The 24,753-nt window shown below is 39.6% G+C and overlaps 1 protein-coding gene across 1 annotated transcript in view; it reads right to left on the bottom strand.

The window, feature by feature from the left end:
- The window catches only part of LOC126088510 (heparin sulfate O-sulfotransferase-like), an 80,195-nt gene that overhangs the window by 31,030 nt on the left and 24,412 nt on the right, over positions 1 to 24,753 (bottom strand). The window contains exon 4 of the mRNA XM_049906655.1: positions 16,567 to 16,705. Coding sequence (XP_049762612.1) covers positions 16,567 to 16,705 — 139 coding nt within the window. The remainder of the gene's footprint in view (positions 1 to 16,566; positions 16,706 to 24,753) is intronic.

Genomic DNA, 24,753 nt, shown 5'->3' with positions numbered 1-24,753 from the left:
CCATGTCTCCTCTGAAATGAATCGAATACAAGTGTCTGCTGTCCACTTCTCTAGTCTTCTATTTTTCAGCTTTGCATGAACAATAACTTCTGCACTGAGTTCTTTCTTGTGGATTTTTACTCTAGTGAAACTGTAAAAACAATCATACTTAAAATACAGTCATGAAGGTGTTAGTGACTTGTTCAGAATGGTTTGATAGAATTTATTCAAAAAGTTTTCTAAGACAGTGAGAGGCAGGAAAAACAAGTGCCTGTGAAACTCCACTTTGAAGCTGATTGATAACATCATAGTTCCACATAGTGTTTATGTAGTAGTGGTAGTAGTTGCTGTTGTTTTTTGATTCATTCATAGATCACTTTAGACATGTCTGGCATTACAATGTAAGAATGACAAGAACAACATAATTCATATGTACAGGCATTTATATACTTACAGGTCTAGTTTGAGAAGAACAGGAGAGGTGGTTGGCTGTGGTCTTATAGAAGGAACCATGTACAGGCATTTATATACTTACAGGTCTACTTTGAGAGGAACAGGAGAGGTGGTTGGCTGTGGTCTTATAGAAGGAACCATACAGGCATTTGCCCAAAGTAATTCAGAGAAACAACAGAAAACCTAAATCAAGAGGGCTGGATGAAGACTGGAGCCTATAACCTCCCAAATAAAAGGCCAGTCTGTTTAAAACAGTGCTACCTCATCTGATTAATCCCAGAGTACAATACTGTATTACACAGCAGTTATTTAAGGCACTTTTCAATCCGTCATTGCACACACTATTCATGTTTCATGATGTAACATTAACACACTATCAGCTGGTGTCAGGTTGAATGTTTTTTCAAAATAAAACGTAAAAATGCAACTGCGTGCAGCCAGCATACTAATGTCTGCTGTATATATATTGCAGTACTTCGAGAATTTCCACATAAATTCTAGAACCACTTGTCCTTCCTCCATCTCAAACCAATGATATTTTAAATGGAAGTGTGAGACAAATCTGACCTACTGCGCATTGCATGTTTGTGTGTGCAGGTCCAAAAACAGTCACGAGCAAAATGTGGATGTGGCAGCCGAAGCTGACAAGTACCTGCTGTACGAACCGTAGAGTTTCAGTGTATGTGAGAGAAGAGCCTGTGCTATTTTTTGCTGGTTTAGGGACTGTGATGGTTGTTAAGAACAAATGAAGAAATGAGACTAGACTTTTAAGTAATTCATGTGCTGGACTTGCTAGAAGCAAGACATGTTCATATTTTCTGGTGGTTATTAAACCAACCCTGCTGTTAATGTATGCTAATAGAGTCTAATGTTTGACAACTTGGTTGACTCGCACAAGTTTGATTATTTATATGAAAAGCGGTGAATTTGTTTTTTGTGGAAGTTGATATATACCATGACTGAACTAAAGGTATTCTTCAAGTACCAAATTATTTCAAGAGTAGAGAGAGAGTCTGATAAATTTCCTTAACCAGCATTATTCTTCAGAGAATAAGCTTTTGGAGATCGACGTGGCCGGCTATCCAGAGAAGAAGATCAGCTGTGCATACCGAGTAAGTCAGACTATGGGAGAGAGGTGGGAAGTTTGCAAACCAGCCATTTATGTGAAAGCATGGGAAATTTGAAAACTGAATTTGACGCTTTAACTACTAAAGTAGAAAATTTTAAAATATATTAGAAAGGTGAACTAACTAGTTCTTTAAGTAGTCACGTAAATCCACTGTTAACTGACTTTAATCAGAGACAGAATGAGCAATTTCAAGATTTGACAAAGAAGTTAGAATCTGATATTGAAGATAAATGTAATGATGTAGAATCTGAACTTAGTGAGAAGTTAGGATCATTTCAAAATGTATGTAATGTTACATTTGATGCTGTAAAGCAAAGATTGCACAATTTGAGAGAGAGTGTTGAAAAGCAGGATAAGTTAATACCAATAGTCCAATTGCAAATTGCAGGCATTAACTCTCGAGTAGATAACGTGGAAAGAAACTTTAAAGAGAAACTAGCAACCTAGACTTAATAAATATAAGTAGTCCAGAGGAACAGGTAGAGGAAATAATTGACCGGAAAGTTGCGGCAAGAGTAATCTTGGAGAACGTATCTCCTGTCTTATCTTCTGAACTCAATGGTAACAAGTAAGGTATGGATGAATTATGAAAAGAATTCAAACTTATTCAGGACAAGGTAGATAAGAGGATGACTTCTCCTAACATGGTATTGACTAGTGAGGTAATGACGGATTTACAATGGGGAGCCAATTCAGTGTTATCTAGGCAATTCCCTAAGTTTTCATTTTATGAAAAGATTTAACCAAGCCTTGCCGAAGAACTGGGAAGATTCAAAAAAAGATTGCATTTGCTGTTGGGTACCTTTTAGGGGAAGCCGGAGATTGGGGTACTGTAAATATTGAGAACTTTTCTTCTTGGGGAGACTTCCACAAGAAATTTAAGGAAAAATACTGGTCCGCTAGTGTCCAGGAAAAACTCATATCAGATTTGTCGGAACCGAAGTATTACAATAATACGTGGGGAACAATGAGAAAGTATTTCAACTGGCATTTAAGGCGGGTGAAGTACTTAGATACACCAATGGAAGAAGAGGGGTTAGTTTAAATTTTAATCAGATGCTTACCATTCTATGCAAGAAAAGACATCTTCTGTAGCAGCTGGAAAACAATAGAAGAATTGTTGTCCTTTATGGATGCACTTGATGCCTTAAATAAGGACAGCAATGAGAGCGTACACCAAAGTGTAAATCAGAATTACAAAAGGAATAGTAGAAATAATTTTAAAATACATGAGGCCAACTTAGCTAGAGTACACCAGTGCAACAGAAATAATGGCAATGATAATTATCAGAAGAAGCATCCACCTTCGAATTTAGGTCCAGTAACTTCACAGGAATTTGTGCCAAGTAATAATAGAGCACAAAGTAGTAATGTAGTACCCAATTTGGTAACCAATCAGTGATTACTAATAATGAGAAAAACGCAGTGTGATCTGGATCCAGGGGCAGGGCCCAGGTCCTAGAGATACACTAGGAGGCCTGGTTCATAATAAGTATGTTAATTTCATGCACAAAATACCAACAAAAGAATGGTTGTTACTGGAAAAACCAAGCTTGACTACCAGCAATCCACTACCAATAATAGCAGGAACCATGGAGACTTCTGAAGTTAACATATTTATAGACTCAGAGAGTGAGACGTCACTCATTTCTAGTGCATTCTTTAACACATTACAGATTAAACATTACTTACCGCTGTTACCAGTAACTGGAGTTTTACATAGTTGGTATAACCAGAACGAAAAGTAAAGTTGTGAAACATGAAACCCAAGTGAACTGCCACATCGGAAATATCAGATTTTGCCAAACCCCTTGTAATAGTAGAACATATTAACAGGGATGTTTTATTTGGCCTAGACTGGTTATTAGAATTTAATGTCATATTGAATTTTGAGGAAAATCTTCTTTGCTTTGGTAAAGATGACAGTAAATGTTGGGTACCGTTTTTAACTCATAATTACATTGCAAGACAAATAACTGAATGTCAATGTTTACGATTAACTGCTACAGCACAATTGTCACCAGAGATCGATAATGTAAATCATGTTATCACATTGAACTGACATACAAAACAAAGTAAATGGATCTCTAATATTAACCAGTGAACAAAAATTAGATTTATATAAAATTCTAATGGAATGTGAGCACTATGGGACTTAACTGCTAAGGTCATCAGTCAATGGAATATGAAGTAGTACTTTATGATCATCCCAGTAATATCAGCGATTACATATGTAAGTTTAAAATCAAAGATGACACTTCATCATTCTGTAAGCCATATCCAATACCGGTAAGGTTAAAAGAAGCAGTTAAGGAGGAAATTGACAAAATGATTGACAACAATATAATAGAACGTAGCCCTAACCTCATGAATAACCCTTTAGTAGTGGTAAAAAAGGATACAGGAGGTGCGCGATTAGTGCTAGATGCGCATATATTGAATAAACATATAGAGACAGAACAAGACAGACCAATTAACATCGATGAATTGTTATCCAAATTTAAAAAAGCAAGGTTTTTTAGCACAATGGACCTGATGGTGGGATATTGGCAAATTAGGCTACAACCTGAATCAAAGAAGTATACAGCATTTCTGTTTGATTGTAAATCGTCTCATTTCAATGAGTTACCATTCGGTCAAAATATCTCAGTATCCATATTTATACATGCTCTGTATGAGGCATTAGGAAGAAATTTATTGAAGTATTTAATAATATATGTAGATGATATCCTCATAATCTATGCTACCTGGGAAGAACATTGTCTAACCTTGAGTAAGACCCTCAAAAAATTTAAAGAAAGAGGTATTACAGTGAAATTGTCTAAATCGCACTTTGCGCAACAAGAGCTTAAGTTTCTAGGGCATATTGTAGGGGTGCAGGGGATTAGACCCGATCCTGAGCGCATAAAAGCTATTAAAGATTGTCCACCCCCTAGAAACGTAAGACAGTTGAAGGGATCTATAGGAGTGGCCGGATACTATAGACAGTATATACGGGATCAAGAACTGAATGATACAGGAATTTTATGTTTATTAAGAAAGGGAATACTGTGGGTTTGGGGTCAGGAGGCAAATGATGCATTTGAAAACGTAAAAAGAGCACTGGTAGAGTCACCCATATTACATCATCCGAGTACGGGTGAGCCATTTATAATTTCAACCGATACATCTGATTAGGGTACCGCAGCAGAACTTTTTCAAGGAGAGTTGGGTCTAAATAATGTAAATCATAGCTCCATAGCTTTTGCTAGCCATAGTCTTAATAAACATCCTTTCGTCTTTCCCTCTCCTTCCCTCTTTCCTGACGAAGCAGACGTTGGTTGCGAAAGCTAGAAATTTTGTGTGTATGTTTGTGTTTGTTTGTGTGTCTATCGACCTGCCAGCGCTTTTGTTTGGTAAGTCTCATCATCTTTGTTTTTAGATATATTTTTCCTATGTGGAATGTTTCCCACTATTATAAACATGAATTAATATATATAAAAAACAAAGATGCTGTAACTTACCAAACGAGAAAGCTTTCGCAACCTAAGGTTGCTTCATCAGGAAAGAGGGAAGGAGAGGGAAAGATGAAAGGATGTGGGTTTTCAGGGGGAGGGTACGGAGATGACTCCTTACCCTCTCCCTTAAAACCCACATCCTTTCGTCTTTCCCTCTTTCCTGATGAAGCAACCTTGGATTGTGAAAGCTTGAAATTTGTGTGTGTGTTTGTGTGGTTTTTATTGTGTCTATAAACCAGCGCTTTCTCGTTTGGTAAGTTACCACATCTTTGTTTTTTATATATTTTTTCCCACGTGGAATGTTTCCCTCTATTATATTCATAAACATGAATTAAGCTACACAGCTACTGAAAAAGAACTATTGACAATAGTATGGAGTATCCAACAATTCCAAAAACTAGTATGGGGGTCAGAAATCCATGTCTATACAGATCTACCTCTTTTAATGATAAGTCGGTTGTTACATAGTAGATTATTGCGATGGATGTTGTTCCTACAGGAATATGACATTAGGATACAGTATGTAAAAGGTTCTGAGAATATTGTACTGGACGCTTTTTCTAGGTTACCAGTAGGAACGGGAGAGTTAAAATGTACGGAGGGACCCAGCGTAATTTTTGCAATTAATTTTATGACAGTAGAATATCCGTACACCAGGGTACAAGAGGTGGCCCAAAGAATAACAGAAAACATCCATCATGATTGCTATTTTACAGAAATGTTTGCTATGTGTATAAGGAATTCCATAGCTCCTAATCAAGCAGGAAAGAGGAAAATTATAGGGCATAATTTGTTTTGGAGAGACAGTATAACATCACAATGTTGGCGCATTTGCATTCCGAAGTTAATGGAAGACAAAACTGTGTGGTATATTCATACAGGATATGGACACTTTGGAGTAAAAAAGTGTATAGCTCATATGAATAAGTTCCATTATTTTAAGAAGCTAGGACATAAAGTAGCATCCTTAATTAGGACATGTGAAATCTGCCAGAAGGTGAAAGAGAGTAACACTCATGTTAAATACAAAATGTATCCAATTATTCCTAAATCATTACACGATCTTACAGCAGCAGATTTTTTAGGGCCGGTTCCTAAAGGAAAGGGAGGAGTGTCATACATTTTTGTCATCATAGAGTGCTGGTCAAAATATGTTAAGTTATATCCTATCAAAAGAGCAAATACACAGATGGTTATATGCTGTTTGCAACAGTGCTTTCTGGAGGTGGGAAAACCAAAATGATTTCTCACAGATAATGGACCACAACTTGTTAGTAACAAATTTAAAGAATTTCTAGCTTGGGAAGATATTCAAATGGTAATACATCCCAAAACATTATTTTTAGCGGATCCTACAACTGGGTCAGAAAAAGTAAAGTACAATGTAAAGGACATATTGTTTATTCTCCCAGGGATGTTGACGTTCTGTGTTAATGGACAGAGTGACGACTGTCGAATCCCGAGTTGTTTTTGGTGTTTCTTCTGTAATAAAATTTTCCTGCACTGAATTCCCCAACTTCTTACACTATTCTATCATCCCCCACTTAGAGGTTATTAGAAAAAACCATACCAGCAAGAATTTGTTATTACATCACCCAAAATTGCTCCTGGTACGTGACTGCGTCATCCTCGGTTGACAGAGGGTTGTGCCTGCTAGGAATTTTGTCTGCGTCATCCTCAGTTGTTAGAGGGTTGTGCCCACTAGCAATTTTGATTGCAGCTTCCTCGGTTATTCCAGGGGTGCCCCTACCTGTCTTCATGACTCGTCCTGGCTCGCCCCAACTTATCCTGACTTTACTAGGCGGTGACATGAGGTGGGAATTGGTATGCATATTATCCCTGAAATAAGATAGATTAAATCTGCCTAGCCAGCCATTCTCTCCCACGGTTTCGATTGTAATGTCAACAGCAGCCAACACAGTCTCCACGTATAGTTAGGTTCTGTTTTTGCCTGTATTACGCCTTGTAAGTAATTTCTTCACCAGTTTTCTGTGCAAATCTGTGGGCAGAAGTCTGAGTGAAATCAATGTCATTATATTTGTATATTCTATTAATATGAATCATAACTAAAATTATCCCAAAAATGATTTTCTTGAAAGCTGCCTGGTAATCCTTTTTTTCAAATAGTTCTAAGTAAGTAGAGAAAACAATACCTGGCACATAACTTTCAAAATACTTTCTGAATTCATGAGAATACCATTCTCACACTGAATGTAAGATAATTGAGTTAAAGTCATTGAGCATATTTTTCTTAGTAAACTGAATGGAATATTATATCTGTGGAAAACATAATATTGTGTGACTAATTAAATGACTGTGATAATGGAATATATAATTTTATACTTGGTACAGAATATTTTATACCTTTTACGAGATGTGACATAGATGGGAGGGTTTGTATTTATGTCGAAAGGGGGTGGGTAGTGAAGGTAAAAGCATGGTTTACACTAACAGATAAATCATGACTAACAAAAAACACACATCACACCTTTCAAACGACCCTCGCAAACAAGTGTGCCTGATTCTTCACCATTTGCTGTTTCCATAGCGTAGCTACGATTTTCTTCGCTGACCTCAAGGGTGAAGGTAGGAATGTCCGTTCTGTAGGAGACAATTTAATACCATGCCTCCTCCAGCTTCCCACTCAAGTACCAACGAGGTAGCGATCCTAGGGAAGGGGGGTGGGAAGGGTTTCCTGTCTTTGGGGCTGTCTTCTTTCTCTTCTTCGATCTTAGCAACCACATCTATCTTTTTTTCCTTTCTTACTTCTCGTTTGAGGACCTATCTATTTTTCCCTCTTTTCATGTTCATCTACTTCTATTGCAGAAGTGCTTCCTAGTTTCCATGGTTTCCAATAAACCACAACTTGTCTTCAGATAAGAAGGCCAAAGAATCCGACTTCACGAAAACACTTCCGCATACACACAAAGAAATATGAATACACAAACAATGAAGTTCCAGATTAAAAGGATGTAAGAACCGCCAAGGGTTGTAGGGGTTAAAAATATGTGTACATCTGGAAAGACACACACATTGTTTTTTTAAGTTACGGTTCTACATTGTTCCTTTTTTGTCTTATATATAAAAAACAAAGATGATGTAACTTACCAAACGAAACCCCTGGCATGTTGATAGTCACACAAACAAACACAAACATATACACAAAATTCAAGCTTTCGCAACGCAACCAATAGTTGCTTCACCAGGAAAGAGGGAAGGAGAGGGAAAGACGAAAGGATGTGGGTTTTAAGGGAGAGGGTAAGGAGTCATTCCAATCCCGGGAGCGGAAAGACTTGCCTTAGGGGGAAAAAAGGACAGGTATACACTCGCGCGCACACACACACATATCCATCTGCACATACACAGACACAAGCAGACATTTGGAAAGGCAAAGAGTTTGGGCAGAGATGTCAGTCGAGGCGGAAGTACAGAGGCAAAGATGTTGTTGAATGACAGGTGAGGTATGAGCGGGTGTCATAGGGGTCAGGAGGTTGATGGAGCCAGGTGAAAGGTTTTGTAGGGGGCCTAAGGTTCTGAGGATTCCTTGAAGCTCCAAGCTTCCTTGAAGCTAAGAGACACAGGAGCAGGAGAGATTGTGGAATAATTATAAAACAGTGATAAGCAAGGTTGTAAAAATCGCGATAATCATTTAAGAAAAGTCAGGGTAGCAAACACTCTGATGAAGAGATGAGTCATAGACTAGTAGGACTTGATGATTATGTGTAGACATAGTAACTAGCATGAGTTGAATAATATTTATAGACATAGTATTTACTAAGATTATAGAAGTTGAGAAATGGAAGAGGACTCTTGGTATTAGAGGAGGCACTAAGAAGTGAGAGTGAAGTGTAAAACAGAGTTTAATTTTACTAGGACATATTTAATTATAGTGTACATAAAGATGTATAATAGGGCAATGAACCATGAGGCCTACTCATAAAGGATAAGGGGGACATACCTGGCAATTCCTAAGGATATAGGGCAGGCATACCTACATAGATATAGGACGACCTGTGGCTTGATGAACAGGGATGTTTTATAAAGGGGGCATACCTACCAGAATGGTAGGAGGAAGTGCACTCATAGGGTCGACCCACATGTAAGGTATAGGTACTGATCCTAGGGGAAAAGGAAAGTATATGACAGAAGTCACAGATTTAATAGGAATTATTCTGGTAAGTTTGAATTCTATATACCACTAGCTTTATTATGTTATATGTGAGTTTACAAGAGTTGAAAAGAACACTTTCATTTGCCCAGAGTTCCTCCAGACTACAAACTACTACAAGTAATGATACTAGTATAAGAAATTAGAATAAAGTACTCAAGTGTCATGAACACCTGGAATTTACATTGGATAAAGAGCAGAAAAAAGAAAAACAAATTGGTCTTAATGATTTTTTTAGATATTGAAAGAGCTAACTACAACATTCATTGAAATATTCACGTTTTATAATTAAAGTAAAATGAAAAAAAGGAATAGCTAAATAATAAGAAAAAGGGTATTCATGGTTATTAAAAGAACAAGGTATACTGTTGAAAGATGAACTGTTATTCTGTGTGATATAAATAAACATAATGATGGTATATAAAATATTGCGTGTTCGATCTGAGGGGGGGGGGGGGGGGGGGGGGACATGTAGTGCTTAGAGAATTTCTGTGTAAATTCTAGAACCACTTGGCCTTCCTCCATCTTGAACCCACAATATTTTAAATAGAAGTGTTGGGGTTGTTTTGGGGAAGGAGACCAGACAGCGAGGTCATCGGTCTCATCGGATTAGGGAAGGATGGGGAAGGAAGCCAGCCATGCCCTTTGATAGGAACCATCCCAGCATTTGCCTAGAGCGATTTAGGGAAATCACGGAAAACCTAAATCAGGATGGCCGGACGCAGGATTGAACCGTCGTCCTCCCGAATGCGAGTCCAGTGTGCTACCACTGCCCCACCTTGCTCGGTTAAATAGAAGTGGGAGAGAGACAAATTAAACCTACCGCACATTGCATGTTTGTGTGTGCAGGTCTAAAAACAGTCATGAGCAAAGTGCGGACGCGGTGGCCGAATGGTGGCTGACAAATACCTGCTGTACGATCCATAGAGTTTCAGTGTATGTGTAGAGAAGAGCCTGTGCTATTCTTTGCTGGTGTTGGACTTGCTAGAAGCAAGACATGTTCATATTTTCTCGTGGTTATTAAACCAACCCTGTTGTAAATGTATCCTAATAGAGTCTAATGTTTGATGACTTGGTTGATTCGCACAAGTTTGAATATTTATATGAGAAGTGGTGACTTTGTTTTTTGTGGAAGTTGAAATATACCATGACTGAACTAAAAATATTCTTCGAATACAAAATTATTTCAAGAATAGAGAGAGAGAGTCTGATAAATTCCCTTAACCAGCATTATTCTTCGAAGAAGTAGTTTTTGGAGATCGACATGGCCGGCTATCCACAGAATATATGGGAGAGAGGTGGGAAGTTTGCAAACCAGCTCTACATTGCTTCTTGTCATCTAAAGCATTAGACTACTTCCAGCAAATTTAGGTTAGTGAAGACAGAATGTTACGTTCATAACCCACACTGAAGGGAAGTAACAATTTGTCTGGATTTCTAAACCTAGAAAATACACTATCCAGTGACATTAATGCAATCACCTTTCCAAACGCCTGAATAACCACCTTTTGCAGTATGGTCGGCTCCCAGACATGCAGGAAGAGTGTCAATGAGATCCCGGAAGGTATCAACAGGGAATGGAACCACGCTAACTCCGGTGCTGCGGCCAGCTGCACTAGGTTTATCGGCTGAATATCCATGGCGCAAGCAGCCCAATCGAGGTGGATTCTTGACTGGGTTTATATCCAGAGGTTTGGTGGCCAGGGGCATGCAATAAATTCATCCTGGTGCTCTTTGAACCATGCACATACACTGTGAACTATGAGATACATTGCATTGTCCTGTTGGTAGATGGCATCGTGCCAAGGAAAAACAAACTGTATGTAGTGGTAGGCACTGTTTCCAAGGATAGATACATACTTGTGTGTGCTGGTAGATGCCATCATGCCAGGGAAAAACAAGCTCGATGCAGTGATGGGTATGGTTTCCAAGGATAGACACATACTTGTGTTACCCAATGTGCCTTCTAGAATGATGAGGTCACCCAGGGAATGCCACAAAAGCATTCCCCAGACCATAATGCTCCCTCCTCCAGCCTGGGCCCTTCCGACAATTGCTGCAGGATGTTTGCTTTCAGATGTTTCACACTGTACAAGCCAATGGCCATCTATACGATAGAGCATTAAAACATGATTCATCTAAAGAGGCCACTTCTTGTGACTCAATTCTAGCCATTGTCACTAGTGACCAGCAGTCAGCACAGGTGCTTGAAGCAGGCACCTGCTACTGAGGCACACATTCAGCAACTTCTCCTGAATGGTCACTGAGGAGACACTGTTGGTAGCTCCTTGATTCATCTCGGCAGTCAACTGCTCAACAGTTACACATCTATTTGCCCATACACATCTCCACAGCTGTTGTTTACCCCTGTAATCTATGGTCTGGTGCACCACAGCTGCCTTGGTGCCATTTTCGGATAGTTCCATCTTGTCATGCATGGTATATTTTAACCACAGTGGCATTTAAACACTTTAGAAACTTAGCCATTTTGGAAAAGCTTCCACCCTTGTCTTGAAGGCCAATGGTCATGTCCTTTTGAATGTCAGATAAATTATTCTGTTTCTGCATTACAATAATGACTGCACTATTTTTCGTGTCCCCTGGCATGCTTTATATACCCTCCTTGATAGTGCTGCTACCTGCCGCCCGTGAGTGATTATTGCACATTGGCATCGAACATAGACGATGGTCCCATTAATGTGAATGGACCCAGTATGTTGGTTGACTGTAGGTGTGAGAACTCTTCCTGAATATCTTATTTATGGAGCACCATGGGGACTTTTGTGGCACTTCCATTGTTTTACAAGTTTTAAAATTCAGTGAACTTCCCTGTCAGGCAAATGTAAATAACACAACATACTACAGTGTATTCTGTCACCCCAGCATGCCAGTCTCACACATCTGTAAGTGCAGGTTCCTATTTTAGCACATTGGAGGAGCAGCCATGCAACTTGTATTGGTAGAGCTGACATTATAACTGTCCCTTTCCACAGGAATCTGATGGTGAAAGGATGTTGGACCATGGTTCATTGCTGTAGTAACATAGAATAAGTATTCAGTTATTGTCTGAGGTAATGTTAAGTTGTGGTTCAATGCAGTATAGCTATGAAGTATGGGCAATCTTGACACCCCTATCAAAGATTCCTCGAATACGTTTCTACCTGATGAAACTTTTGGATACAATTTTTGAGGAAATGGGCTGGTATGATAGGTAAAGGACATCCAGTAGACTACTACTGTATCTAGGCTCCACAATCCACGTTATGGTGAGTATAGGAAGCTATTTCTTGTACTCATCCCTGTTTTGTTCAAAAATGCTGCGTGGGAAGAACAACTGCCAATAAGCCACATATGAGCCCCAGTTCATTTATCTCATTTTCACACCACTGTCATTTTGTAAGACGCACAAAACATTTTAACAATAAATCTCCATGTGATGCACAACATCCCTCTTATAGCACCTGCCACTGGCGTTTGAGCAAATTCATAATGTCACTAAGAAAAACAGTTGGTGCAGGTTTCTTCTTCATAGACAGTAACATGCTTCTACGTTGCGTTATCGCATCAGACAATGTTTTTTTAAAGGTGTTCATCACATGAACTGACTAGTAGATATCTGGAGTTGAATCCTATACAGCATATCCATTATGCAATGGGGGAAAAAATTGAAGCCAACAACTGATGTCGGGGACTCTGCCAATTCTTCAAACAAATTACTGTTGACATCCAGTTTTAAGTGAAACTTGTAGGGATATGTAATAATGTGGCTTTAAAGTGTCAAATTACATAATGCCAGTTGCTAAGTGCCTTGTGGTGACATATGGGTCATAACACATGCAGAAAAGGATTGTTAGACAGGCTAGCTGTGCTTGATGAAGTCTGCACCACACAGCAGTAACAGTCATAACATATGGGTAGTTGTCACCACTCAGTGCAGCAACCCATGTTGTCAGCTATGTGACTGGGGGCTGGGTAACAGTGCTAAATGCACATCAGAACCATGTATTGAGCTGCGAATTTTGAGGCAGATTCTTTAAGAGACCAGCCGCATGACCACAGTGCCATGGCCTTACTAGACAACATAATGATTTGTCACCACCAGGTGCATGCATGGGTTCGAGGTCTCGTTGGGACAGTTGCCCCCTGCACTCCATCTCCTTGAGGGACTTGGTGCCACAGCGCTGCTGACCTGCCTTCCATGCCTGCTGTAACCAGACTCCTGCCAGGGGGTAGCGGATTTCCCCCACATGTGGAGGTCTTCGCTCGCCTATGCAGTGAACACAAATGAACCCAAGTCACTGGGTGTGGCTGTTCCGCAGTGGAATGGAGTGGCGGTAGAAGAATGAGAGCACCACTGACGTCAGAGCCTCAATCCACAGTCAGACCACTGGTTGTTGCTCAACCTGATGTCTGCAACACGACTGTGCATGCACCCCTTTCCCATGGTTGGAAGCCAGCCACCTGCTAGCTGTGACCAACCTGAGTCACCAGAGAAGAGCGTGTCTGCCTCTCATTGCTAATGACATGATGTGTATTTGAAGTCTAATAAAATATCTCTCTTGACATCCTGTATGTCACTGGGCCCCACTGCTCTGTCACTCCAGGTATTCACCTACGGGGCACTTCACAAATCTTTCTCAGAAATGGTACTAAGTTCCAACAGAGCTCTAAAACTGAACATGTTGTAGCACTGCCAAGCAGCTAGAGATAACCACATACTCTATCAACTGCTTTGCTGCTGTAGAAGATTTTTCTGGCTTTTTTATTCTGTTTTTAAATGTTCACCTTTAGCTTCAGACACATTCTAATTACATATTTTAAAAACTATTCCAGGCCAAATGTCTTGCTCCTAAGCTTTATTTTATCCTGCAATGTTTTCAATCTCCTTTCCAGAAAATATGCTATTATTTCTTGATAATAATTAATTTTTGGAAGAAAGGAAGATAAGGATCAGGGGGTCAATAGTGAGGTAATTATGAGTGGAGCATGAGTTCAGACTGGGAAGTAAATTGGTTGTGTCATTTTCAAAAGAACCACCCCAGGATTTGTCTTAAGCAATTCAGAGAAACCATGGAAAACAGAAATCAGTATGACCAGACAGGGTTTTGAACCACCCTCCTCCCAAATGTACTGTGCCACATTGCTTGGTTTAATTTTTTGATCGTAGTGTATTTGCATCCCTTCCTTTCTATCATGAGATTTCTATCTGTCTGACTGTCTTCTCTTCTTTGTCTTAATTTTAGATTTTTTACTAATTTATTTACTTAAAACTTTCTGCTCCCATTTTATGTCATGTTGATCCTTCACATGCAACATCGCTGCAACCAGTCGCTCCACATGAACCACTGCACACAAATGATCTACCAAAAATTTAAACCAGTATTATGAGCACCACTGTGCCAAGAAACTCTGCTATTGAAAATGAACAGTGTTTAGCACCACTTGCAGTTGATCTTCATATCCCCATGAACACTTGCAAAAAATAAATTAAAAACTGGAAATCATAATTTATTAAACTTGTTTTCAAACTCTTTTCTTGGGAACTGCAGATAATTTTACAGAATATATTAAATTTCTAACTGACACTAAGTGGGTTATGTACATCTTGTCAGTGTGCTAATACAATACAGTCACTTAAGGACTGATGATTGTATACTGAAGCACCGACACTGGTAGCCTTATAATAAATAACACTAAGTACCGCTGTATGTGTTCCATTTTATTACACAGTACAATTACTTTTTGTATATTAGGCCTCAATTCCTTTTTCACTCATTTGTTTTTTAAGTTAACTGCAAGTATACACAATTTGTTTTGTAATCTCAATATATGCATAGGAATGTTGTCAATAGCAACACTGATGATTGCCACAACCCTTGTTCTAAATTGTATGAGGGAGAGTCGCAATATATAAAATGACAAGGGACTTTAGTATAGTTGTATAATAGATTTGCCCTGAGCATTTAAATTAAAATATCCACTTAATATTATGGTACATCAGTCTGTTTAGAAATCAAGACTTTAATTAATGTGTACAATTGTTCATAAATAACTCAAAGTCATCTAGTACAGCTCAGTGTATTGTGACTACTACAATGAACTACCCATCAATTTTTCTTCTACATATTAAACTTCAAAATACCAATCACTGCAAAATCGGAGACTATTTTGTATCACCTCTTTAATGCAAATGGGAAATCTGGCCTCAACATCACTTCCTAACTGCAAATTCTGACAAAGTTCCTACTCAATGTGAGCAAAGCAAAATGATAAGAAAACTACACAAATATGCTCAATAACTAGACAAAGCAGTTGCAGGCAAGCAGTCATATTGCCACACACTGCTGCTAACCAGCCAGGCAGCTGTAGTACAGGGTGATCAAAAAGTCAGTATAAATTTGAAAACTTAATAGACCACGGAATAATGTAGATAGAGAGGTAAAAATTGACATACATGATTGGAATGTCGTGGGGTTTTATTAGAACAAAAAAAAAAAAAAACAAAAAAAAACAAAGTTCACAAAATGTCTGAAAGTTCGTGCGTGAAAGATCTCTTACGCGCGTCGTTTGGTGATGATTGTGTGCTCAGTCGCCACTTTCGTCATGCTTCGCTTCCCAGGTCCCCAGACCTCAGTCCGTGCGATTATTGGCTTTGGGGTTACCTGAAGTTGTAAGTGTATTGTGATCAACTGACATCTCGAGGGATGCTGAAAGACAACATCCGACGCCAATGCCTCGCCACAACTCCGGACATGCTTTACAGTGCTGTTCACAACATTATTCCTCGACTACAGCTATTGTTGAGGAATGATGGTGGACATATTGAGCATTTCTTGTAAAGAACATCATCTTTGCTTTGTCTTACTTTGTTATGCTAATTATTGCTACTCTGATCAGATGAAGCGCCATCTGTCGGACATTTTTTGAACTTTTGTATTTTTTTGGTTCTAATAAAACCCCATGTCATTCCCAGCATGTGTGTCAATTTGTACGTCTCTATCTGCATTATTGCATGATTTATTCAGTTTTCAAATTTATACTGACTTTTTGATCACCCACGAATCATGTGCAAGCCATCAGACTAACCGGTATTTCCCTGCAGTCTATGATCAGTGTCAGATCACTGCAATTTGGCCAATGCATAAGATCTGTTAGGTGACTGCACGCCCATGTGATGGACCACTGCAATCACTCGCTTGTGCCTGGGGACCTTTAGCCATTACATTATAATATAAGCAGAAATTGCATATTACTAATACTTGCTGTAATTTCCTGAAGAACACCAAGTAAAAACATAACAACTCATATTTATACTTTTTCAAATAGATCGCTACTTGTACCTTTTTGTCACCATGTTTTCTGCGCACTAGGTGCGGTCGAAAATCATCTCCATAGCGAAGGAAGTAATAGTATGAAACTAGCCTATCCAGTGGCTTCCGGATCAGATTAATATATAGCGGACGCTGTGAAACTCCAAACCTGAAAACAGATGTTTACATTTATATATGATTTTGTACAAAGAGCTGTGTGTATTTTTCAATACACTGTGCATTTTAATAAGTACTGCAGAAAAAAATACAGTATAAAAGCTTTTCTAACAAGTGACTCATCATATAGTGACTCCTAATAAAATGAGCAAAATCATCATGAAGTGTACTAAATACTCAAGAGCACAATTATTAACCTTGAATTCTCAAACAGTACATACACACTAACACTAGATAATCATAAAATGTTTCACAGATCATATAATTCTGTTGGAATCAAAAATGCAACTCTTCAGTTTATAGTGGATCCCAAGATACACTACATCAAAGAAGTAAAAAAGTAGTACTGATCATTTCCCAACCCAATGTCATTGCATATGGAAAGCTTACTTTCTTTACTTAGCATCATGGGAAGTAAATATCTTTACTTTATTTGAAGGCATTAACTTGAACATAGAAATTTAAGAACACACACTTCAAGAAAGGCAGTACGATTCTTAACTTGGTTCCTCTTAACTACATTTCACTCTGTTATTCAGATATATTTTTATCCTTTTCCCATGAACAAGAAAGTCACCAGATATCACATACCAGCAGAACTGAAGTCACAGTTTAATCTTCTATCTTTATGAAATTCCAAATGTCTGAAGTTTGTCTTAATTCAAAATGTCATTTGTACGAGCTTTAATAATTGCAAATATAATACACTTTTCTCAGCAAAAATGTGGCTACATTCTGTCTGTAAATAACACATCATTTATTTTAAGTATGTTGTTATCAGACCAAGAGACAGCATCTGACATCATTTCATTAATACCTCTAGGACAAGTTTTTGGTGTGAAAGAACATATTCTCCATTTGTCTCATAAACTAAATAACAACATACACTTTTTCCTAATTTACCAATCCATGTTATTGCTGTTGCAATTTTCAGTTTGAAGAAAAATTTGACACAACTCTCCACTCTAGCATTCATCCTCTACAAGATTTTCCTGCAATATAAACTTTCTTTTATTTAAGTTATGCAATACATTTCTTTTATTGGGAAAAACACCATTTTGTTGTGAGAAAGTGATTTTTTTAAATTTTACATTTTATAATTTCTTTGATGCAATTGCAGAAAAGTTTACTATATTATCCAGTCCGATAAAGTGTTACTTGGTGATCATTCTGATGTTGCTTCAATTGTCCTGATAATGAAAAATGGTGACCTATACTGGTTAACAGTATAAAACTTTTGTGTGTCTCCAAATAAAGAAAATATTAAGTTTAAAATGATTTTTTCCTCACTTCAATGTCATACTTTTTCATTAGTTATCTGATCTACCCATATCATCTTCAGAGCTCTTCTGTAACACTACATTTCATAATCTAGTCTTTTCTTGTCCAAGTTTTTTATGATACACATTTCACTTCTGTGCAAGGCTACACTACAGACACATATTTTCAGAAAAGACATTTATATTTATAGTCAGTATAACCAAGATTCACTTTTCCAGAAATATTTTTCTTGCTATTGCGAGTCTTCATTTTATATGCTCTCTACTTCAACCAGTCTCAATTCTTTTGCTGCCCAAATAGCAAAACTCATCTATTTTTGTGTCTCATCCCTAATGTAATCCCATCAGCATTGCCTGATTTAATTTGACAAAACTCCATTACCACTGATTTACTTTACTTGATATTTAACTTACATCCTCTTTTGAAGACACTATCCATTGTTTGAAAAAAAAGCAATCATATTTTAGCCATCAGCTGTACAATTGTATGTTTATTTTACCAGTTTCAATTATTAGTCACCCCCACAGGAGAAAAACAGTGACTAAACAAAACTGGTAGAAAATAAATATATAATAGTCCAGCTGGTAGCACAAATCTGCTTGTTTCAAATTATCTAACAGCTGTAGACGGTCAACTATGAAAAGCTCTACTATCCATTCTTTTCAACTGATCTTCAAAGTCCTGTAGCATCTCTGACAGAATTGCAATATCATTAGCAAACCTCAATGATTTTATTTCTTCTCACTGAACTTTAATTCCCTTTCCAAATTTCTCCTAGGTTTCGTTAATGGCTTGTTGAATGCACAGACTGAATAACACTGGGGATATACTACAACCTGTCTCACTTCCTTCTCAGTACCACTTCCTTTTCATGTCCTTCGATCATCTGGTTTCTGTAAAAGTTGTAGATAACGCTTCATTTTGTGTATTTTATCCCTGTTATCTTCAGAATTTGAAAGAGAATATTCCAGACACCATTGACAAAAACTTCCTCCAAATTTACAAATCTAGACTTGCTTTTCTTTAACATATCTTCTAAGAGAAGTCTTTGGGTCAGTATTGCCTTGCGTGCTCCCACATTTCTTCTGTAAATAATTCAAGTCAGTATTTTTCAACCATGACTTATTACATTGATGGTTTGGTAATATTAACACCTGTGAGAATTTACCAACTTTTGAACAGGAATTGTTATATTCTTCCAAATCTGAGGTTTCTTCACTTGTTTCATATACTCGCATATCAGATGCAACAGGTTTTTCATGGTATGTCCTCCCAAGGATAACAACAATTTTGAGGGAAGTTATTTTAGATTTTGATCAAACAATGCTTTGTCAAATTATTCTTGCAATATTGCATTCCCCAATCTCATCCTGATCTGCCTTTACTTTCTTTTCCTTGTTTATAACATTGTCTCATTGTCTTTGAGTTCATTTTTCTGTTTTATACAGGGTGAAGTGAAATTCGCACACTCGGGCTTTGCAGAGCGACTCCTCACATGCCAGCGATAAAAAAAATGTCTATCACAAAATTTCGTCCGGCAGGTACATACCGAAGAAAAGGATGTTAAAGAGTGGCAATCTGGCAACACTGTAACCACATGCATGGTCACTACCTCTGTCAGTTGGTGCAGTGGATAGAGTTTTGGGTTAGGATGCAGGAGGTCGATGGTTCAATCCTTGGTTGAGGCATATGTTTTTTATTTGGTAAATTTAGCCCAGGTGGTACGATATCTGGCATCTTAATCATCAACAGCAATTGCAGCGGATCCTCTAGAAAACATTTGCACTTACATACTACAATCGTAAATAGGGAAGATTGGTCAGCTTTGAAAGAAGCCCTTTCCACATTGTGGCCATGAATTTATTCGCACCACTTCATATACTACCTGTGAGACCCATTTTCTTTGTACCCTCCTCCAGTGGTCCCATAGATTAGTACCAACTATTATTCTTGCCTCATTCAGGTCCATTAAATTTTGTTAGGGCCTCACATTGCCAGTAGGACTAGCAACGTGCCTTGCAAATAATGTCCAAACACAGTTACTATTTGTATGTGTTATCACCATGGTCCCAATAATTATGCCTTTCAACACTGATTCTGGTAACCACATGCTGTTTAGTACATACCTCAATGCATTATTATTATTATTATTATTATTATTCTACCAACGGGACTGTGGAAACATCGTGTTTATTACCGTTAGGGTAATTTGAAAGCGAACATTTCACAATTAGCGGTGCAGGGATGAATCATGCAGAACAATATCTGCCAGAGGGATAATGTGCATTAGGTGGAACAGCATGCATGACTGACAGTGTGTTTATACTGTATGTGCTGTCCACCAGACAGGGACTAGTTGCAAGTGGAGTAATACGCCCATGACAGACTCCAATGTACATGCATACATGTATAGAGTTTTTGCATTGTAAACCTCTAAGCCAGTGTGGCAGATGTATGGCATACACAAACAATGAATATGTGGATATGCTTCTGGTCCTTGGTGCATCTGATAACCGGGCTGGCGTTTCTGCTTGTGAAATTCTGCTAGGTATTCTCATCGACACCATCCTGATAAAAATATGGTTCGTTGTCTGGAGCTGCATCTTCAGGATCAGGTTCTCTCCTTCCACCATTGTGTGACAGAAGTCATCCACTGACTCACTGTACTCCAGTTACTGGAACTCATACACCAAGAACCTCAGCAAAGTACATGCAGCATAGCAAGGCAATTGCATGTGTCGCAATGCACGGTTGTTTATGTGCTGCACGAGCATGGGCTGCACCCCTATCATTATGCTTTCTTGCAACACCTGCATCCTGCAGATCACCATCAGCAGAAGCAATTCTGTGAATGGTTCCAAAAACAACAGGAAGCCAATGATGACTTTGTAAACACCTTAATGTGGTCAGATGAAGCAGCATTCACTCCTGAGGGTGTCTTCAATGCCCACCAATGGTGTGAGGTTAACCCGCATGTCACCTGCGATGTGGATATCAAGTTTGCTTTGGTATCAACATCTGGGTCAGAATATTGGGTGACGTGTTGAGCCCCTACATGTTGCCTGACCAGTTGACTGCAAGAAGGTATCATGCAATCCTCTCAAACTTTCCACCTAATGTGTTGGAAGATGTTCAACTACATGTTTAGCAGGGCATATGGTTCCAACATGATGGTGCACCTCCACACTCTGGAATTAATGTATGACCGTATTTGGACAGAAAATTTCCAGGTAAACGGCTCGAACGTGGAGGTCCAGTTGCATGGCCACCGCATTCATCTGACCTAAATCCCCTGGATTTCTTCCTGTTGGGACATCTGAGGGAGCATGTATACTCTACTCCACCGATGACTGTGGAAGAATTGGTGGTGCATGTTCATGCTGCTCTCGTTACTGTGGACACAGCTTTGCTGCAAAGGATCCAGAGCTGTATGATCCAGTGGATTGCACAATGTCTGGATGTGCAGGAAGGTCGCTTTGAGCATCTGTTGTTCTGAGGACTATGAATTCTGTCATAAAGGTCACACGGTCATTAATATGGACATTATTATTATCACTGGCTTCTAATGTGCAACATCTGAGTGCTCATATTACATGTAGTATAAATGACAAGTAGATGTTGTATTATTGTACTATACTTTCATCTTTAGCATCTTGAAACTGATATTGTTTTTGAAGTTATTGTTCTAAAACAGGTCATTTGTTTCAACTGTCTATTTCTAATTTGACTAACCACGCATTTGTTATGTTCAGCATTACAAAATGTTGTAAATTTAGGATACATGTGACCTAAGAAATGGTATATATTACAGTATGAAACATCAGAACAAAATTAGCAAATAAAAAAAAATGTGCCCCAACCCAGGATTGAACCCTTGACCTTCTGCATGCTAACCCAAAACTCTATCCACTGCACCAACCGTACAGCACAACTAATATGTGCTGGCAGATGTACTTCGCATACATGTGGTTACAGTGGTGCCAGATTGCCACTCTTTAATGCCCTTTTTCTGCCGGATGTACTCGCCAGACGAACTTTTGTGAGAGATTGTTGGTTGGCTGGTTTAAAAGAGGGGCAAAGGGACCAAACTGCTACATCATCGGTATCTTGTTCTGAATAAAACAATGCAACAAGGGTGAGAATAAAACAAGTGAGACTGACAACACAAAACGGAGAGAAATGAAAAACCAAAAGAACGATGGAAGGGCAACAAACACTGAAATGGAGAAAAGGGCAGAAGAAAACCACAGAAATGCAAGAAACAGGTAGAAGAGATTAAAACGACAAAACAGATTATCATGGCTGGCTGATCATGAGAATAAAAATGAGAAGCCAGCCACTCTGCAACACATTAAAACATCCACCCTAAAAACACTAGGGTGGAGGACACGTGGGGCAAAGGACACGCGCTAAAACTTAGATCAAATGATAAAACCCACCCTCATGCATAAAACGTAAAACTAAATCAGCCATTGGGCAGGGAATGCTGTTTAATATGTCCTCCATGGGCATATGCCAAGTCAACGTGACCATCAGCCATTGAGCTGTCGGTGTAAACCACTTCATGGCCTCGGTAAATGGCGAAAATCAAGAGGAAGTGACAGCGGAGAGCTGCAGGGTGAATTGAGTCCTTTGGGCCTTGTGAAAGAACCCGGCAACGCCACAGCCTAGGTATACACCAAGGAGGTCAAACAGACCTCGAGTATAGGTGGTAAAGGCAAGGACTCCACTTCAGACAAAAGAGATTGGATACGAACTGCAATTGTAAGCCCTGACCTGGGCCGCCGATGCAGGAGATGAACTGCCTTGCGTGGGAAAATAAGACGGTAATTTGGATGCACAGGAGAACTGCAAACAAGTACAAAATAACTGGCAAGCTGTTGCGCACGCCTGACCTGCAATGGAGGGACTCCAGCCCCTGCCAGGAAACTGGTCACCGGACTCATCCTAAAAGTTCCCGTCACTAGTTGAATGCCACAGTGGTGCTCTGGGTCGAGTAAACGCAATGCTGAGGGTACCACCGAACCATAAACCAGACTCCCATAGTCAAGGTGGGATTGAACAAGGGCTCTGTAGAGCTGCAGCAGCATAGAGCAATCTGTACCTCAATTGGTGTTGCGCAGGCAGCGGAGGGCATTGAGGTGCTGCCAGCATGTCTGCTTAAGGTGTCAAAAACCAGTCCTAAAAATCAATATGTCTCCACTACATTGAGGGGATCGACAGTAAGGTAAAGTTCTGGTTCCGGATGAATGGTACGACACTGACAGAAGTGCGTAACACATGACTTTTTAGCTGAAAACTGGAAGCCGTGGGCTATAGACCATGACTGCACCTTGTGGATGGCTCCCTGTACGTGCCTCTCAGCAACACCAGTACTGGTGGAGCAGTACGAAATGCAGAAGTCGTCTGCATACAGAGAAGGTGAGACGGACAGCCCTACAGCTGCTGCTAGACCATTAATGGCCACTAAAAATAGAGAGACACTCAATACAGAGCCCTGCGGGACCTCATTCTCCTGGACGTGGGAGGTAATATGGGGGGCACCAACTTGGATATGGAAAGTACAATGTGACAGGAAATTCTGGATAAACATCGGGAGCGGCCTCAGAGACCCCACTCATATAATGTGGCAAGGATATGATGTCACCAGGTGGTGTCATACACTTTTTGTAAATCAAAAAAGATGGCAACAAGGTGTTGGTGTCTGGGAAAGGCTGTTTGGATGGCAGACTCGAGGGACACCAGATTATCAGTGGTAGAGCGAACCTGGCAGAAACTGCCCTGGCACCGAGCCAGTAAGCCACATGAGTCCAGGACCCAACACAACCACTGACACACCATATGTTCCAGCAGCTTACAAAGAACGTTGGTGAGGCTGATGGGCTAATTGCTATCTACATCAAGTAGGTTTTTGCCAGTTTGAGCACTGGTATGATGGTGCTCTACCGCCAGTGTGATGGAAAGATGCCACTGCACCAGATTCAGCTGAAGATAACGAGGTGTCCCTTGTAGTCAGACCAGAGATGTTTAATCATATGACTGTGGATCTGATCTGACCCAGGAGCTGTGTTGCGGGCAATGTGCAAGGGCACTGAGGAGCTCCCACTCTGTGAATGGGGCATTATAGGGTTCACTGTGGCGTGTAGTGAACGAGAGGACTTTCCCTTCTATCCGCCATTTGAGAGTGCGAAAGGCTGGGGAGTAATTCTCTGCTGCAGATGCGTGAGCATAGTGCTCAGCATTCACATTTGCGTCAGTAGGTAACACGCCATATATGTTAACACCGAGAACCCCTGCTGGGGTCTAGTACCCAAAAACTCATTTGATCTTTTCCCAGACTTGGGAAGGTGACATATGGCACCCTATGGTCGAGATGTATCTCTCCCAACACTCCTGTTTCCGTCTTTTGATAAGCTGGCAAATGCGGGCACAGAGCCGTTTAAAGGCTAAGAGGTGCTCCAGGGAAGGGTGCGGCTTATGCCACTGAAGAGCTCACCAGTGCTCTGTAATTGCCTCAGCGACTTTTGGCAACCACCAAGGGACTGTCTTTTGCCAGGGGCACCCTAAAGAACAAAGGATTGCGTTTTCCACCACAGAAACGATCATTGTAGTTATCTGCTCAACCACCACATTGATGTTATCATGTGGGGAAATTCAAGGTGACAGGAGAAGTGAAAGTGTCCCAGTCTGCCTTGTTTAAAGCCCATCTGGGCAGGTGCCCCTGGGCCTGATGCTGGGGGCAGTGACAGGAAGATGGGG

Source organism: Schistocerca cancellata, chromosome 6 (genome assembly GCF_023864275.1).
Source record: "Schistocerca cancellata isolate TAMUIC-IGC-003103 chromosome 6, iqSchCanc2.1, whole genome shotgun sequence".
NCBI classification, from domain to species: domain Eukaryota; kingdom Metazoa; phylum Arthropoda; class Insecta; order Orthoptera; family Acrididae; genus Schistocerca; species Schistocerca cancellata.
This window is presented reverse-complemented; position numbering and strand designations above follow the sequence as displayed.